The 18772-nt window shown below is 42.1% G+C and overlaps 1 protein-coding gene across 1 annotated transcript in view; it reads right to left on the reverse strand.

Moving 5' to 3' along the window:
* Positions 1 to 209: 209 nt before the first annotated feature.
* gpc1b (glypican 1b) overlaps positions 210 to 18772 on the reverse strand; it is a 103597-nt gene continuing 85034 nt past the window's right edge. The window contains exons 6-11 of the mRNA XM_049598029.1: positions 14388 to 14553; positions 14077 to 14207; positions 7520 to 7648; positions 7048 to 7181; positions 5142 to 5317; positions 210 to 3734 (exon numbers count right to left, since the gene is read on the reverse strand). Of these exons, the coding sequence (XP_049453986.1) occupies positions 3526 to 3734; positions 5142 to 5317; positions 7048 to 7181; positions 7520 to 7648; positions 14077 to 14207; positions 14388 to 14553 (945 nt within the window). The 3' untranslated portion in view covers positions 210 to 3525. The remainder of the gene's footprint in view (positions 3735 to 5141; positions 5318 to 7047; positions 7182 to 7519; positions 7649 to 14076; positions 14208 to 14387; positions 14554 to 18772) is intronic.

Raw genomic sequence — 18772 nt, forward strand, 5'->3', positions numbered from 1 at the left:
TTTTTTTGTTTGGCCCATGTCCCACCTGCAAACATGGAGGGGGCGGGGTTTATGACCTATACTGCAGCCAGGCACCAGGGGGCGATCACAATGGTTTGGCTTCACTTTTGAGGAGCTGTCATGCCTTTCATCTTTACATACAGTCTATGTCAAAATCACACACACAAATATAAACACACCCACCATTGAAAGAACAGGACACAGGGGTGTTGAAAATCTTACAATGTATATAATTGACACAAGATTTCAGGTACAACAGCAAATGAGACATTTGTATTTTTCAACCTCTTTCTGGCATCTATCTTCACCATAAGCACAAACTCTCCATAGATTTCTGATAACAACAAAACCAAAGTACATAAAAACAAGAGAATTAAAAGTACTTTTTTTCTCCTCATAAATTGGCACCTTTAAGAAATTCCTCCCGTGTTCAATTCAGTGTAGAACAAAGCCGTCTTTAAATGGCTGGATAACCAGCTTTGCATGTCGGCCACCTGACGAACGAGGGCAGGATTAAGGTGCACAAACCTTTCTTCCGCCTCCTCTCACACACGGGGGCTTTGTTTTTACACTGTTTTCACCACAGTTGAACAGGAGACGTCTTGCTGGGCCATATCTATCTGCATTCACACATCCCCAATCAATAGTCGTTTCTGGAAGGTGTTGACTCGCGTATTGATCGACCATCTTGTGATGTCTTTGTGCAGACAATGCCATTTATTGGCCTCATAAAAGTGCAGGTTTTTATAAAAGGGAGGGGGGACTTTGAGCAACAAATTAATGAGATCAAAAGGTGGAGGAGGAGAAGGGGGTGTTGTGCAAATTTCAGCCGATGACATTGTGAGGCAGTCATTGAAACTGAAGTTGTGAGTCGCAAGTCGTCTTTGAATTGGAATGTCACCATCACAGTTGGAGTCGTTTCTCATTCTTTACAGGGCTTAATGTGGACGTTTCACATTCATATTCAGACTTTACTACAGGGTCACATAAAGAAGACCCGTGTGGTGCTCTTACTAATTGTTCTTTGTTTAAAATGTATATATTTTTTGTCTCACTGGACCATCTAATATCATTATATCTCTCTTTTTTTAATTTTAAAATGGACCCCAACCCTAAACAAAGTGTCAAAGGCAGTCACAGGCAGTTAACCAGGGACTAACAGAAAGACAGAGACACACATACACACAGCAGACATAGCATTCATTATTTAAGCGCGTCGGGGGAAAAAAAAAAAAGAAATGATCAAAGTAACATGTCAGCTAACACTTTTGACAACAGCCTCACCCATGTTCAGAGCAGTAAGTATGTAACAGATGTGCTTCTCAGTTTTTGACAACTTAATTTGATCTGCTGTATTATCACCTTTTAGGTGCTTTTTTTTTTTTTTTTTCATAAAATGAATCATGGTGGATTGTCCCAGTGTGCAACTGAAGCGATGATGTATTTTAAAATGTGTCCATTTTCCATCCTCCAAATGAAATGTATCTGTCACATACAATACTGACAAGCAAAGATACCACTAATACAGATTGGGAGTTATTACAGTAGTAGGTTGAAAATCCCATTTTTTGACAAATGAGCTATATTAATCTCCCGTCACTGTCAGCTGAATTGTACTAAGTCAGACAATGCTACCCCAGTACATTTTAATACATTTCATTTCCACGCCATCCAAACAAGATTTATACAGGCTCCGTCGTCTGTCCCTCTTTTGCTCTATTAATCAAAGACACATTCACGCACATACATATACACACATGCAAGCGTCGTCCCATCATCCTGCACACAGCGTTCTTAAATGAGAGCTTTGACATTTCTTTGAATTAAAACGTGGTATTTGTTTCCTCCTCGGCAAGCTTCTCATCGGGGGGGGAAGCCTTACACTGTGTTCCCGCAACATTCCCGGTAAGGTTGACACATAATGAAGCACTAAGTCATTGTCATATTGCCTTGCCACCATGTAGAAGCATGAGGAACACTTTAAAGGTCATTATAACTGATGAGCAGGGGAGACGGGTAGAGGGAGTAAGGGGTGGGGGGGGAGAAAAGAGGCACTGATATAGAAAAGTTGCAGAGAAATGGAAGGCAGATATGGATACGCTATGACAGATGACAAATGAAATGAGAGTTATAGCATACAATGATGTGGCTGTTATAAAATTTTGATACCTAATTGGCTATTTTTTTTTTCTCTAGAAAACAACAAAGAAGAAATCAAAAGTATGTACACTGTTGTGTCTGCCATACAAATAGTACGATTCAAAGACGTGCATGGTGTGGCTGTTACTGTGATATGGATCATTGCTGCAATCAGACAAAAACGCATGACATTGCTAGTTGCAATTATGATGCTAATCACAGGAGCACTGGGCCTTTGCAGGGAACACACAAAATTATGCATATTATATTTTTGCTCTGCTGTGCACATGAAAAAAAGAATACTGGGGAAAAAAAATAAGCGCTACATGACAGCAGTGTTTCTGCTTCTGTGTACATTTCTGTTCTGCTACACAAAATCACAAACTGTCAATCCTTTGCTGTGGCGGCAATCTTACACCGACACCCCCCCACCCGTTCCACATACAGTGCTCTATAGTGGGAAGCTGCTGTCATCTGAGACCTGGCCCGGACCAGCATGTGTTTTGCTTACACCAGACTCTCGACTTGATCCTACAGAGCCAGCAGGGTCTGTTGAGAGAGGGAGATCTGCCCCAGTAGGAGGAGGGGGGGCGAGGGGAATGTAGGGATGAGCTGGATGGATGGAGTGGCGGACGGGTCACGTTACTCCCACATTAGACGATCATGTTGGCGTGAATGTGATCACGGCTGTTATTACAGCTTACATGACGAAACGGCGAAAAGTGCTGACGCGGAGTGCTCGCATCCTGCGTGTAAGTGTAATGATATTGCGAGGCTTAATGCATTAAGAGGTCTGGTGGGTCACGCTGTCCAGATTATCCTCCTTTAAAAGTCATCAATACTGTATTTCATTTGTGGTTTGTTTTCTATAAATATCGGGGAGTGTTTAAAGCACTCTGGGGTCTGCTGTGAATTACTGATAAATAAATAATTCTACTTAACACAAGCGCTGTTTTAAAGGAGTGGAATAACAAATGTATCTGAGCGCCGCTGCAAAGCCCCATTCTCCCTCTCCCCGTGGTGTCAACACCAACATACTGTTGGCAATATAGTCTCACACGTCTTAGGTACAGATATAATCTCAGAGAACCCAAACACCAGAAACAAATCATTAGAAGATGCGAAAAGACCAGCTCTAATGGTGTCATAATATAGCAAGAAATAAAAGAAAAGAGCAGAACCAAAACATTTATGAATATTCCATTTTGTTCTAATCCAAAACCAAAAAGGAAGTCCATCCAAGTGATTTTTTTTTGTTGTTGTTTCCTTATACTTATTTAGTTTTGGCAAAGTAACTAACCCCCAACTTCTCCTCCCTCCCCTTTCAGACTCTCCCCCATCCTCCGTGTCCCAAACTCAGTCCCAGTTGGTAGATTCCGCCGTCAATTATCGCCGGAGCAGCAAAATGAGCAGTGTAAGCAGGTACATGGTGATGCAGGGGAGGTTCTGGTGGGCGTTGGAGCCTTTCACCTCCTTGTTTTCTGGGGGGTAGGGGTACAGTATGGGCCGGTCGGTGACGGGGACAATGATGCGTGGGCCGTGGGAACACATGTCGTCGGCGCACACGCCACTTCCTGAACCGCTGACATCATCACCTGTAGACAGAGAGTCAAGATATGAATTTACAGGTACAATTTACATACATATTTACTTGCGGTGTTGCTTATGTTTTCATAGGCACACACACAGCACTGAATCAGCTCTTTTAAGAGTTTTTAATGATATCTTTTTAGCTACTGACGCCGGTGAATGTGGTCTTCTTGTGCTTTTAGATTTAACTGCTGCATTTGACACAGTGGACCATGAAATCCTGATCTCGCATTTGGAGCAGTGGGTGGGCATCAGGGGCATAGCACTGGAGTGTTTCAGGTCATACATAGCAGGCCAAACTTTCTGTGTCAGCCTTGGTGACTCTGTATCCTCCTCTGCTCCTCTCTTGCGTGGGGTCCCACAGGGCTCAGTTCTAGGCCCTCTTCTCTCTTCTCTCTCTGTTTGCTCCCACTTGGCTCCATACTTAGGAAGCATGGTATTTCTTTCCACTGTTATGCAGACGACAGTCAGATTTATGTGCCACTTACTAAGAATGACACATACTCTGTCAAAATGTTACTTAAGTGTCTTGACGACATAAAGGCCTGGATGGCTCTGAACTTTTTAAATTTTAATGATAAAAAGACAGAAGTGATGGTATTTGGTGGCACCACTGGGACCCCCCCTGTAGATCTGGGTTCCTTGGCCCAGTTTATCAAACCTACTATCACAAACCTAGGGGTTAAAGTAGACTGTTTTTAAATCTCTTCTTAAAGCCCATCTCTTTTCCTTGGCCTTTGACACTTTGTGAGACGTTGATTTTATTGATTTCATTTCATTTTATTGTTTTTGTTGTATGGCTGTTACGTTTTATGCTATGCTATTTTTATTTCATTTGTGTTTTATATGCAATTTTGATGCCTCAGGTGAGCCTATTATTTATCGTGTCTTTTATCTATTCTGTACAGCACTCTGGTCCACTGTGGTTGTTTTAAAGTACTTAAATAAAGTTGGATTGGACTGGATTAACATATTAAAACCACTGCCACATACTCATACAAACATTCTGTGCACATACAGCTTGACTATATCAACAGGAAATATGAGGTTCTGTCCAGGTGCAGGCCTCAGAGAAAGGATGAAATTTGACCACCAGGATCATCTTGCGTTACTTACATTATATGGTCAAAAAATATGACCTCAATTATTCAAAAAGGCACTGTGATTAAGTCCAAGCATTTTTATACCTTCATCTTAATTCCAAATGTACTGCTTTTGCCATTTCGATAGAGTTTGTTTGAGCTAAACTAAAAGTGTGCTGCCTCCTCAGATGAACAGAAATAGAGTTACCTACTTTAATCTAGAACTTGTTAGAAAGCTTCTTATCATCAGTGAGTCATCTGGCATGAAGTTTCTTGTGAATTATTTTTCAAAAAGTCGTGGGCTGTGATGATAAAAGTAAAAGTACTCACTGGTGTCCTGAAAGTCCACATCCTGGCCGTTGAGAGCGTTCCTCAGGCGGTGCGTCATGATCTTCAGCTGCATTATCTGCTGGCGTATCGTCATGTCTGGTTTGGTGATGTCGATTTCCACCTCGGGGTTGTTGATCTGGCTGGCTAGCCCGTCACCCATCACCTCAGGAAGGTACCTGAACACATGAACATTTGATTAACAAGTGAAGCACATCTCAGCACAGTTAATGGGAGACTATGTAACTTCATCAACGGTGGACACTGAGTCAAAAAGTGGTAATGCAAGGATAAAAGCACATTAAATTTCCTTCTGTTGCTTCAAAGACATCATTAGATGACCAGACTGACAATGGCAGCACGTATGTACCTACACTGTAAAAAGCTTGTTGCCAACTAGTGTAAAAACAAGAAGAAGAAAACCAGACAGAAAACAACGATCACGTCTCTTAGTAAGATACAGTGTGTTTACTTCGTGTCTTCTGTTTCCCGTAATAAGCTAAAATGCTGTGTAACATTAACATCAATAAAGAGGAGTCATAAAGTCAGCAAACTGGTGGTAACGGGAATCAAGAACTGGTTCCAGTTGTGAACTGGCTCCAAATTGTCCACCAGGATCACATGCCTCTAAGCTTATTAATTCCTTTTATCCATGCCAGCATGTTTTGTTTTAGTTGCGCATTGCAAAACAGTGAGGTCAAACTCATGCCGCTACACTGCTGGAAAGTTGCAACAAGGAGTCATGGCACAGAGGAAGAAACTATCCAAAGCGTGGCTTCGTTTAATGAAGAAAGACGAAAACAGTGCTGCTTGTATGGTCTGTACAATGATCATTTCAAATAATGGTGGAAACCCTAGAAGTATGTTGAAGAATCTCTCTCTGCAATATGAGCTTAAATTCCAGGACTGCCATGTGACACTACGCACTAGACCCTGTGTCCACATATGAGGACATCACACTTTGGGTTTACTGCACCTTATACGTCATTCTGCTCAACTTAGGCCTGTTGTTCTCATCCGTGGACACTTTTTTGTGCCATGTAGTGGTAGTCAGAGCACAATACACCAGTCCGTGTAAAAACAAGAGAAGAAGCCATCTCTGCCAAGTCAGTCTGCAGCCAACCCTGACACAAACGTGTATAAGGTCCAAAACCTGATCACATTTTATGGTTGAAACTTGTTTATTTATAATTAATAACATTTGTAGTTTGATATGCCAACACATTTCACCAATTTTAGCAACAGATGTCTTACCACCTCTGTAGTAACTCACAGTACCCAGCATTTTTTAAGATATGCCAAAAATGATAGGTACTGGCGTCAGTCACATTACTTATCCTCAGTTCTATAAATTAAAGCCTCTCTTTTTTGGGGGACATTAGAGCATGAACATGTTCTGCAAATAACACTCCTCTCCCCTCCTCCTCTTAATACTGTTCTCTGTCTCTCAGCTCTTTTCTCGGCCCTTGTTGTGTCTATTTCTCTGGTGTCCACTGCAAATCCACTAAATATATACAGTCTATGGACAAGACACGTGAGAGATGCATCAAGAAGTGTAATGTAGCCAATCAGAGGCAGGGTAGGGAGGGTCTTGCCAAGAAAAGCCCACAGCAAAGCAGCAAAAAGAAGAAACTGAAGGATTAGTATGTGATGTCATGCTGGCATGCTTCTTCCCCTCGGTGTGGCACTGGCGTCAGTCACATCACTTATCCTTCCTTTTCTATTGTCCTAACTTTTATCCAGACCTCTGCAGAAAAAAAGTCTGCTGCACTTCGGAGCTAGCTTGTAAATTTTATGGATGCTACCACACTACTACTGAAGAAATGTAGACAAGTTATCAATGTCGCTACTTGTAGTAATGCTACAGCCCAACACTGAAATAATGTCTCTATTGGTTTATATGCCTTACCTGGCACGGCTCATGCCGTTCCAACACTTGTCCTCTGCCCCTGTTCCAGTGGCCACTCTGTCACTGCAGAGAACAGCTGGGAGGGAAACCCAGTATGGCTGCATGTCCCTCAGTCTTATGGTTACATCAGACACCTGAAGCAGAGTTGACGAGAACAAAATTGTGAGGCTTTTACGCTTTGTTCAAAATCACAGCATGATGGTGCACTCAAAGAGGAAGAATAAGAAAAACTCCTGCTTCCTAAATAACCAACTGCGGTGCTCAGTCATCTGACTCATTCATCCATCCAAGCATTCATTCCCATCTAATCACCCCATGGTTGTCTGTGTAAAGGTGAAATGAACAGCAAAAAAGGTTTAATAGCCCATGATGAGCAATGGCTCTTGCGTCATAAACCTTCACAATGAATGGGCCGGATTAGGCCGTCAGAGAGCAATAACAAGGACACAGATTCAGTCGGGTAAATACTAACCAGTCTGTCCATTTTGGTGGAGCTGGATCCCAACCTGTCCTCCACTGTAACCTTCCCTCTCTTCATGTTGACATCCACTCCTGTGCTGCTGGTTCCTCCCTCTCTGATGTTGCCACATGCCTGGAACAACTGGGGCAGGAGAGAGTGAAGAAAAGTCAATGAATGAGCAATAAATAGAAGATACAAGAGAAAGAGAGGGTGAATTAAAGGAACAGTGTGTAGGATTCAGAGGCATCTAGTGGTGAGGACAGCAAATTGCAACCAGCTGAAATTTCTCCCATGTGCCAAGTGTTAACTACTGCTTTAGATTCCTTCAGTGTTCACGAGGTTTTTACCAAGAGCCGAATTCTCTCTTGTTCTTCAAAACAAACAGGCCTGGTGACTCAAACTGGTAACAACACTAAATAAAGCAGTTTCACATTACAAGCAGTTTCTCTGATGCTGCCAGCCCAACGTCTGCTAATCTGTGCTCACCTCCTTTCTCTGATAACTGATCTATCTAGATGTTCAGGAGGTTTTTACTAGGAGACGAATTTTTCGCAGCAGTCTCCTCTCCTCCTTGATTTGCTTGAGGCTTGAGGCTTGATTGATGCTGCTCTATTCTGTTCCTGGGGGGTCTTTGCTTCTGCTCTCCCTGCCTTAGGCTTTCCATGTAAGCACATGGAGGGACAGAGAGGTGTGCTCTCTCTGTCTCAAACTTTCCTTGTTTGCACATGGAAGGGCAGACAGGTGTGCTCTCTCCGCCTTTGGCTTTCCATGTAAGCACATGGAAGGGCAGAAAGGTATGCGCTCTCTGCCTCAGACTTTCCTTGTTTGCACGTGGAAGGGCAGACAGGTGTGCTCTCTCCGCCTTAGGCTTTCCAGGTAAGCGCGTGGGAGAGGCTTTTTCTGTAGGCCCGAGGAAAGGCAGAGAGGCCCCAGAACAGAGCCGTACCACCTAATATAGAGTTTGCCAGTAAACCCGGAACTCCGTTAGTGCTTTTAGCACTTCCGGTTCTCTCGTCTAAAAGTCAATACGTTTTTTGAATGGGATTTTGGTAAAATGCCTCAAATAAGGTCTGTGGTTAACAAAAGCTTAAGCAAGTTTCAGGTTTTGTTCTACGACATAAAACACGTCAGTAAATACCCTACTTGTGAATTTTGAAGCTTTTACATGTCGTAAAAAAGGCGGTTGCTAACAAGTTGCTCAATACGACTACAAACCCTGTCGGGAACATTAAACGTCATCACTCCCGAACAGGCGAGAGTGCTGGCAGTCCGCCATTACAGCTTCTTATTTAGCTTAAACAGTCCGATTTCCCCATTATACAATGCTTTTAAAATAAAGCGGCCGAAATCAGTTGAAAGCTTAGTGGCGGTGACGTCAAGGGTCATGCGACCCTGGAGTAGTCATGTAGTCTGTTAAAGCCTAATGTTAGCTTTTTACTTCTGGCGATCGCATTTAAGCTTCAAATGCGGTATGAAAGGTGTTCATATGTGAAGATTATCTCGCTGAACAAAACCTGTAAGTATCATAAACTTGTCTTAGCCACAGAGCTTATTTTCTAACATAATCCAAAACGCAATGCAAAAATCACATTCACTTTCTCTTCCAGGAACCAGCGTGATGCTAAACTTCTGGGTTTTGACGTCAGCCCTGGCACACTCTATAATACTGCAAATGTAAATAAAGTTTTCTTTGACTAAAGTGTTCCTGACTGAACTATGGTGGTGGTCAATATAAAAATGCGAAAACACGATTGGCCCTATCTAGAGCCAGTGTTTGGTCTCTCCGTTCTGGTCCACTATACTGTAGAAACATGGCCGGGCGAGGACCTGCTGCTTATGTAGATATAAACAGCTCATTTTATGGTGATGAAAACACACAACAATTCTTATTTTCCGGTGATTATACCTACACTAAAGAAGGGTTAGGGTTAGGGTTAGGCATATTTATTTTATTATATTCCATTTCTGCCATTCTATGCCCCTACATCCTACACACTGGGTCTTTAAACAAAAGGTTGAAATGAGGAACATGACTCAGCTCTGTTCTGAAAGATGTTTACAGTTTACTCAACTTTCAATCTCTGCAAAACCCAAAACAGATCTAAGTGCTTTATGATCTAAGTTACTTGAACTAAAGGCTTCAAACTATCTCTATTAACTTTATTTTCCTACCATATGCAGTTCCTGCTCTTTATTGGTGTTGGTGTTAACAAGACAGAAATCTGACGCGGCTGAAGCAGCTCTCTGAATAGAATCCAATAAACCCACACATACAGTACATAGTACATACACATGCTGACTCCATCAGCAAAACACTTTGTTTGACCAATGTATCTATACATACACAAAGGACCTTTGAGCATGTTGGTACATACAAATCTCTACCTTTAAAAGCCAACAGCGACAAGTGGTACTGGTTATATGCATGACCTCAACAGTCAATCGCAGCATCGCTCCAGCAGAGTGATTCACAGCACAGAAAGCACCACTTGTCCCCATGGGGCTTACGTTTTATAAATGGAGTCCAGGGAATACAGTAAGACTGTAGTCAATCTGTCATCCAATCTGGACTGCTTAGAGGAGCCTCAAGCCTTTGAACCTTCACACATAACTATAAAATAATCCTGTCTTAAGCTTCCACTCATGTCTGTCGGCAGAACCCGTCGATGTTGTGTGGTTTGCAGTGCATTAAATAATGGACATAAAACATGGAGTTGACTCTGTTACAGCAGAGTAGCAGCAGATAGACCTCAGTGCATTTCCATATGCACACTGCAGTTTCTATATCTATGTTTGGCATGTTTTTATGGGGAAAGTACGCAACACAACATATGGCTTTTGATGTCAACAGATTATGTAAATAGGAGATAATCTGTCCTACACTGTGTCGACCATAATACCACACCGCAGACATGAATTGACTTCTATGGGATCAACGCAACACTTTTCCCTAGAGATGAAGATCAGAAGCTGAAGCTGTGTGTGATTACCATACTGAACCAGGTCACAGGCAGTCCGCCAGGCTACGGTTCACCTCAAGCCAGCCCGGCTCTTTAACAGCAAACCAGCACAGAGGAAGCTTTGTCTTTCCTCTCAGCATCTACGCTGTTTTCCACCTTCACCAAACAACTCAGTCAGATTTCCACTGCTGCCAGTGCCTTTAAAGGATCATATAAAACTGTTGCTCAAACACCATTAAACAGTGAAGTAAACGCTTGGCTTGCAGACTCTGTCATGACTCACATCCTTTTATTTTAAATCAGGTATATGGAGCATTGCAACAGCATCAATGTAGTGGTAGGATAGGTGTTAATTGGACATTAAAATGAATGTAGGGGCAATAGGGCGGCACAGCAAGAGACGACAGTCTGTGAATTGATGGATGCAGGGTGTGTGTATCAGTATGCACCACGATTTTTTACTTCCTCACTACTACTTTGACTGCCTAAGCAAGTGTGGTATGAATATTTTAAAGCCCCCGGAAACTATTTCTCTTTAACATTAAATATTCATGACTAAATAAGCAACAATCAGCTAATCTGCTTCAGCGGGACCATGTGGGTGTGCTTTGAACAGATTTGATTGACAGTCGCCTGGTTACATAAGCAAGCGAGTGCACAACTGTCATCTCATTTTGATTCCAACATTGCTAAATCCTGATTGGTGCATGGAAGCGCTTGACAACACATTTTTTTTCCCAACAGGGACCCACCCACTTGACACACTGATGCAACTTTGGCAGTGTGTGTGTTCATGCAGGAACACCTGGCGATCAGAAAGAGGCAAGAGGCAAGGAAATAGGTTTTCAGTAGGGCTGCACTGATCGTTTTCAGTTCTAATGCTGATACCTGGGCTTTGGGTATCAGCCTATACCGAGTACTGTATGTCTCACTGTGTGGAAGTGACTGGGATCATTCTTTTACATGTAAGGCAATCAGAGCCGAGGAGTCTCTAGCGCAGCTGTCAATCATGTCAATCACTGCGGTGTTAAAACTGTCAATCTAGGCAGTGCTGATCAAATTAATAAAGATTCTGTTGCTGCATTGCCTAGTTCTCACCTCAAATGTTCTCAAAAGCATATTTTACTGTACTGTTCAGCTGTAAAATGAGAAAGCTGTTCCGGCTGGTGGGCGGTACTTTAAGCCCTGTTTCCACCAAACGCTTTCGATATGGTAACTTTGGAACTAAATTAACCCTTCAGACATGGTACCTAGACCCTAGCGTTTCCACTGCAAACAGCACCTTTAAATGTGGGCGGGGTTGTTGTCACTCACGGCTCCGTCCATCACTCACTGTATTTCCTCCTTTATCAGTCTGCACCTAGTTTATCGCCCACAGAGCGAGGCTGCACACCGACATTTTCAGGACAAACAGAACAGGCTGCAGTGAGAGTCTCTCTCCGTGGGATATTTAAAAATAGCGGGTTTGTGCATTCAGTCCTTCTCAGGCAAACGCAGGAGTTTAGTGTTGCCAGAGCCCCCGCAACGCTTTTTTTTTCTCCAAGTGAGGATTAGAATAAATGCCCTTCACGTAACCTGGTCGGAATTAATATATTAACGCTTGAAGATTCACTCATCACTATATAAAAACTAAAGTGATGGCCAAAGTTGTCACAGTAACATTTAAGTTGTGCTGATGGATTCACATCGTCAACTCATGCATTGAGTAGCATTACAAGTAAACGATCCACCTTGAAAATCTCTGCAGTCGGCCCGGTGAATTAAGTAGTTTTTTTTCTCCGACTCCAGCTGCTGTGAGAGGCAGCAAAACATCCTTTCATTTTATAGTTACAGTTAACTAATAAAACTCCTCACAGTATGAACAGCGGTTACATGAGCTTCAGAACCAGCCACAACTCAGCCCTGAGCAGAGTGACCATCCTCTATTGACCAGTCAACAGACTGCAGTGTTCACAGCTCCACCTTTTAGTACCAGATCTGTGTGCTAGGTACCCCAACAGAGGGGGGGGACCAAACATGGGGACGGTACGGCACAGTTCCACTGGTACCATCCACAACTTTTCACAGTGGAACCAGAAAAAATGTGTACCAAACTGAACTGTACTGTGCTGCTCTGAATATATACACTAAAATATGTTTGTGAAAACATCTAAGGTGAAAAAAGTAACAGGATCTTGATTCATAGGAAATAAGCACCCGCGCTGCCTAGTTTGACAGTTTGACTACAGCTCACGGGCAGTGATTGACATGACTGACAGCTGCGTTAGAGACTCCTTGGCTCAGGCTGGTTGTTGCTGACCTTGCCAAGGTCTGTTTCTAGCAAATGCCATTGGCGGCAGCAGGAAGAAAAGGAGAGGGCCATGATTGTTATCAGACTATCTGTCTGCTGTACTTATTCCAGACTATAGTGACATTTTCATAAAAGTTCCCAACTGTAGCTTTAAACATTGTTTTTTTTCACAAAAATGTAACAAATAAATAAATAGGTATAAAGTTACTGAATAGTTTTTAATAATTTAAATAACACATTGTGCACCAGCAACTCTGTAAAAACATTCAAAATCAACAAGAATTACCATTGACATGTGAACTTTTAAAATGTAGCAACAAATTGGTCGAAACATAAACAGGATTTGAAATTCCAGAATAAAACAACTACATAAAATAAGAACAAAATGTTGTCAACCAGCATGCAGCTGATGCATGGCGTGTAATTTGACTTGACGTTTGAGTCAGTATCGGCCCAATATCCAATATCTGAATTGCATCTGTGCATACCTAGTTTTCAGGGCCTTTTAAAAAAATGGTGCCAAGCATTTTATCAATATGTTTGTCAATTTGACTTTGATTTACTTCCCTGAAGCAGGAAAAAAATACACATATATTTAAGTCTAACTAGAGATGAGAAGTGTCAGTATATGCCTGGAAGCTGCCATGAACCGGCTGATGGATGTTCTCACCTGTAGCTACACTTTCTGCAGTTTGCAGCAAACTTCTGTTTGTCTTTTTAAAATATATATTTCAAATACAATTGGGTAATCATTCTGCTATGACTACAGCACCATGTTAAGAAGATATACAGAAATATACCACTATCACCTTACTTGAAAATGATTTAAATTCTGCACCTCATGCACCGCGCTACATTAGTTTCCTCTCAGAAGAAGCTTTTATGATATGACCACAGTGTTCTCCTCCATTAGTACATTGTCACAGTTGTGGTGCAGAGTGAATTGCTTTAATAATGAAGGAAATGGGTGATTCGATTGGTCATGACTGAAGCAGGAACATTACACCTACTAATACTGTGCATTCCAATAATGTAGGTGTTGTATGTAACAGGCGCACACAGCTCTCTACTTTCTGTCAGCAGTGAGTTTCCATTGGCAGAGATCAGTAAATATGATGTAAATTTAGCCTGTGATCACTGCTATTCAAATGCTGTAATACCAGGGAGGGATATTCAGTGGCAATGGTGGTTTTGATGCTTGCAACACTACGGTATAACTCCCAATATCATTTGATGTCTTTTTAATGAACTGTTTATCGTATTCTGTGTAGTAAAAACAGTTTGTATGGTTTGGCGTGTGTGCCAATGTGTGCTCTGACCTTGCTGTTGATGGTCTCTATATTCTCCACCATGGTAAACATGGCATCTGATATGCGATTGGGGAGGGAGAGGATCACGCTGTCCACACCAGATGGGCCATCAAAGCGATCAGCCACCTGCATCATTGTCTCTACAAAAAACAGGAGGTACAGTTAGAGAGAAGAAAGTGTGAAATGTTTCATATGTCGCACACTGGTAGAACGCCTCGGCTGTATTCACTGCACAAAGCAACATCATGTGTCGGGAGAACCTTTGAGCAAACATATGGCTGAATTGGATGCATGTGTGAATGTGTGTTTGTGCTCCCCACCTGCCAGATGCCTCCACTCGGTGTTGAGGTCAGCCTGGTTGGCCAGACAGCCTTTCATGACATTGCTGCAGTAGTTGGCGCAAGGTCTGGCAGAGGCCATGCCGCGGCAGTGGGGACAGTAAGTCATCCTCATCATGGCCCGCATGCACTCCTGGCTCAGCTGCACCTGGGGTAGGGCACAGACAAAAATAAACATACACCACCTGGATGAAAAATTACTGTTTTGTCAAGCATGCATGATCGAATAGTATAAAAGACAAAAATGACAGCAGCAGTTGATCAAACTGCGCATTTGACCACTTTGTTAAAAGTCTGGCTGCTTCTGTTCGGAAGGATTAAATATGTGTTACACAAAATTGTTCAGTGTTAACAAGATGTGAAGATGGAAATTTCTTTTGCCAGACAATGACAGTCGCAGAACCGTGGGAGGTCACCTCCCATGGTGACCTTTTTTTCAGTTTGCACCAGACTCTCATTCAGCACAGTTTCCTTGGAAACCACTTTGGGAGAATTCGCTTTTTGTTTCACATGCGATGAAAAGGCCCTGACATTCATACAAGTATTCTCAGTCCCTCACTCCATCCTTCCTGCTCCTTCCATTTCTCTCTCTATCCCACAAGGCTGCTCCCCCAGGAAAGGGCCTTGGTGCGTGAAAAGTGAAACTGGGTTAATACCAGTAAGCTCTGTTCACAAGAGAGTACAGCTATGCATACAAAACCTCAGGAAGTGTGTGTGTGTGTGTGTGTGTGTGTGTGTGTGTATGTGTGTGTATGAGAGAAAGAGAGAGAGGTGGAATGAGCCCAGCTACGCATACAAAGCTCCTCTAAGCTGACATCTGGGCCAGCCTGATGCTTTTCCTGGAAACAGTTCTTCCAACAGCAAAGTCACAGTTAAAACCAGCTTTTAACAAATATACAGACGAAATAGCACAATAAGGATCAGGTGGGAAAACAAATCAGAGATACTTTGAACACTCTGGAGTGCTGTTAGGAGTTCAGTGATGATAGTCGGCATAAATGGACGAATAAATAATCATCTTCAGACCAGAGACAGCAGCCTCGTCCCTTGATAAACATAATCAGCACTGACAAAGGCAGCTCCTCTGCAGCACTTGTCCTTCATGGTGGAATTTGTGTGTGCATCTTATTGTATGCAGTTCAAATCTTTTCCCTCACGCTTTAAATATAGTCTTTCAGTTCTCGTGTTAATAATTTGGTTGTAAATAACCTTCACTGTAGCCTGTTTTTAACCTTTTTTATTGGCTGTATTCAATGGCTATTTATGGCTGTATCAACCCAATTTCCCCACAAGGATCATTAAAATTTAATCTAATCATATTTGATCCACATAAGGCAAAAGCTATTCATTTTGAAACTGTTTCAACTCTAAATTAAACCTTAAACCACATTAAAAAAAACACATAATAAGCCTCAATTAGTAAATGCATCTCTGATGTATAAAAGAGAGCAATAGAAGTAGGAAATTACTGCCAGCTGCACAAGGAGGACAGTACAAAGTGAAATAAGTGACACAGAAAAGCAATAACCACACCACATTCCCAGGCTTAATCTCAAGTCATATGAGACATGAGTCAGATCCTCGCTCCTGCCCTCCTTTTCTCCCCTCCTCCCATCCTTACCCTACCACTCATTAGCCAGGGATGAGTCAGACGAATGCCTCTCCGGTGAGGGAGAAGATTGAGGGAAGGGGGGGTGCAGGGATGAGTGCAGAAAAAAAGAGTAAAAACGGGAGAGATAAGGGGATGTTAAAAAAAAGCTACAAGACTCACCAAGGGCGTTGGCAGGGGAGTCAAAAAAAAAAAAAAAAATCCAGGGTGATGTTAATAAAATACTCATTAAGGAGAGACAGGCATTAATCTTGTTTCTGTTACATCATCCATACAGTATTAATGCTGGGAATCCCAGGCCAGGCACAACAGACATGAAACAGTGTGTAACTCCTCTGTGATGCTAATTGAGGGTTGATGTTGACAACTTCCTCTGTAACCTTGGAGCAGCGGTGCACCAGGCACTGTGAAGGAGGAGGGGCTGTCACATCAGAAGCAGTAATAAGGATGAAACTAAGGATTGTTTTCATTATTAATGAATCTGTTGATCATTGTTCTTATAAACTGGGAAAAAAATGTATTAAAATGCCCATTTTAACCACCCAGAGTTCATTGTTATTTTCACAGCCAAGTAAACTTCAATCAGTATCTGTGAACATGGGCTGCTCTCTGAAAGCCCAAAAAACAGACGAAGAAGCCTCAAATGTCATCTAGAACATCTTTCCCAATTCACTGTCTATGGAGGAGCTCCAGACCTTAAATCCTATGACATCACAGATTTGAGTTTTGGCACTCTAGCTTTTGGATTTGGAAGGGAGTTGTCCAGTTTTACTAATATTTTTGGACCGTCTTAGACCGTAAGAATAACATATATGAATTTTGAAAATGGGCGTTAGTTCTTCTTTAAACTGTTTAACCAACTGACAGAAATATAAAACGGGGGGGAAAGGAGCACATTGTCATACTTAAATAAATTTGCTGTGTGCTGTTTAGAAATGCTTGATAAATGACTTAAAAAGGTTAATCACTGATCAAAACTGTTACTGATACATTTTCTGGTGACCAACTAGGGTTGGACAATATGGAGAAAATCAAATATCCCAATATGTTAGACCAATTACTTTGATACTGATGCAGAGACACTTGCAGAGTTGAAATATTTACATAGCAGGCCCTGGGTTGATTAAGTTTTCATGGTGTAACTGGGGATTTAGGAATCTCGAAGGTATAATTTTCAGCACTGCCAACAACACAGATGCTCTTCTTTATATTAAACTGATATGGAAATGCTGTATTGAGGTGCTGCAGTACACAGCACACGCCACCAGAGGTCACTATCTACTGATGGAACAAGGAGCCAAGCTGAGAAAGCTGGCGACTGCGAGTGGGAGGGATAACGTTACAGGACTAGTAAAACTGTTTGGGAGTATAGCAACATATAACTTTATCTTGAAATGACTTCTTTCAACTAGAAAAGCAGTTTATTATCTACATGATCGCATTCAACAAATCATTTCCGTTCAGACCACTGATGTGTTGGTATCTGTCATGTCAACAAGTGTCTTTGTCCTCAAGCTATCTATTCATTGTTCTTAGGGCCATGAGTATTTAGACCCAGCAAGACTTGCCTAATGTTGTGTCCACACCGGGCTCGAATAAAACAATTCGCGCAAGTGAATTACATGTAAAGTCAATGTAAAGATGCGTTTAGACACATATTCCCTCTGGGCAGTGCGATGGACATGACGAAACTAAGTGGCATGAATGAAGCAAGTAGTGTGATTTCGCGCCATACGCTTATTCACGAGAGTTAAAAAATCGGAACCTCAGCGGCCGATTCCCACCACCATAGCCAATCAGCATTTAGATCCTCCGGGGACGTATGATGCCGAGAACTTACGGGGGGAAGTTCATTCATAGATTCAGCAGTTTCACGCACGTATGACGAAAGTTATTTGCTTGTATGAAGCGATTCAACATGAAATATCACGTTTGGTGTGAACACAACATAAGTAGGCTAATTTGATATACATGCTACAATGACTTCTATCACCAGTAGCTTAGCTTTTACATTTGTTTTTTTTTTTAGACAAATACCATCATCTACCATATACCCTGGTGAAATGTCAGAAAGGTATAACACAATTAGATTTGTGATAATAATTATCAGTAATGTGGATACAATGACGAGTCGGGTAAAGGCAAATAATAGAATAGTCTAAGTACAGAAAATGACATCGCTTTACTGTAATTCAGCCGAAACCAGGAAAAAACACAACACTTACTGTAGGGTGCTTTCACACCTGCCCTGTGTGGTCGGTTCAATCAAACTCAAGTTCGTTTGCCCCCTGAGTGCAGTTTGTTTGGACAGGTCGCACTCGGGTGCACACCAACACGATGAAGAGGTGGTCTCAGTCTGGTTGTGTTGGTGTGCACCCGAACTCTGGTGTGGTTCATTTGTGGTGAGAACATGTTCCGAACCAACTGCAGTCACATTACACATTGTTTGGGTGAAACAAGCACAAGCATGTTACAGTCCTGGAGGATTAATAATGTGCGCCTCCTCCTTTAGTGCCTGATTTGGACCAAAGCAAGTGAAATCTATGTCGGAAAGCACCCTAAAGATCCAAAATTTAAAACGATATCTAGTCTCATATCACTTGTAGAGGCAAAGTGCACCTTCACACTCATACACACCTTCATACTCGGACCTGATTAGAATCACCTCCATACTGACTTATCAAGAGAAAGAATGAGGTTTGAAATTCTCTCTTTGATGTTTGCACGTGTAGCTCTTTGACATGACTGTGTTATACGT

The sequence above is a fragment of the Epinephelus fuscoguttatus genome, linkage group LG15, assembly GCF_011397635.1.
Source record: "Epinephelus fuscoguttatus linkage group LG15, E.fuscoguttatus.final_Chr_v1".
Classification (NCBI taxonomy): Eukaryota; Metazoa; Chordata; class Actinopteri; order Perciformes; family Serranidae; genus Epinephelus; species Epinephelus fuscoguttatus.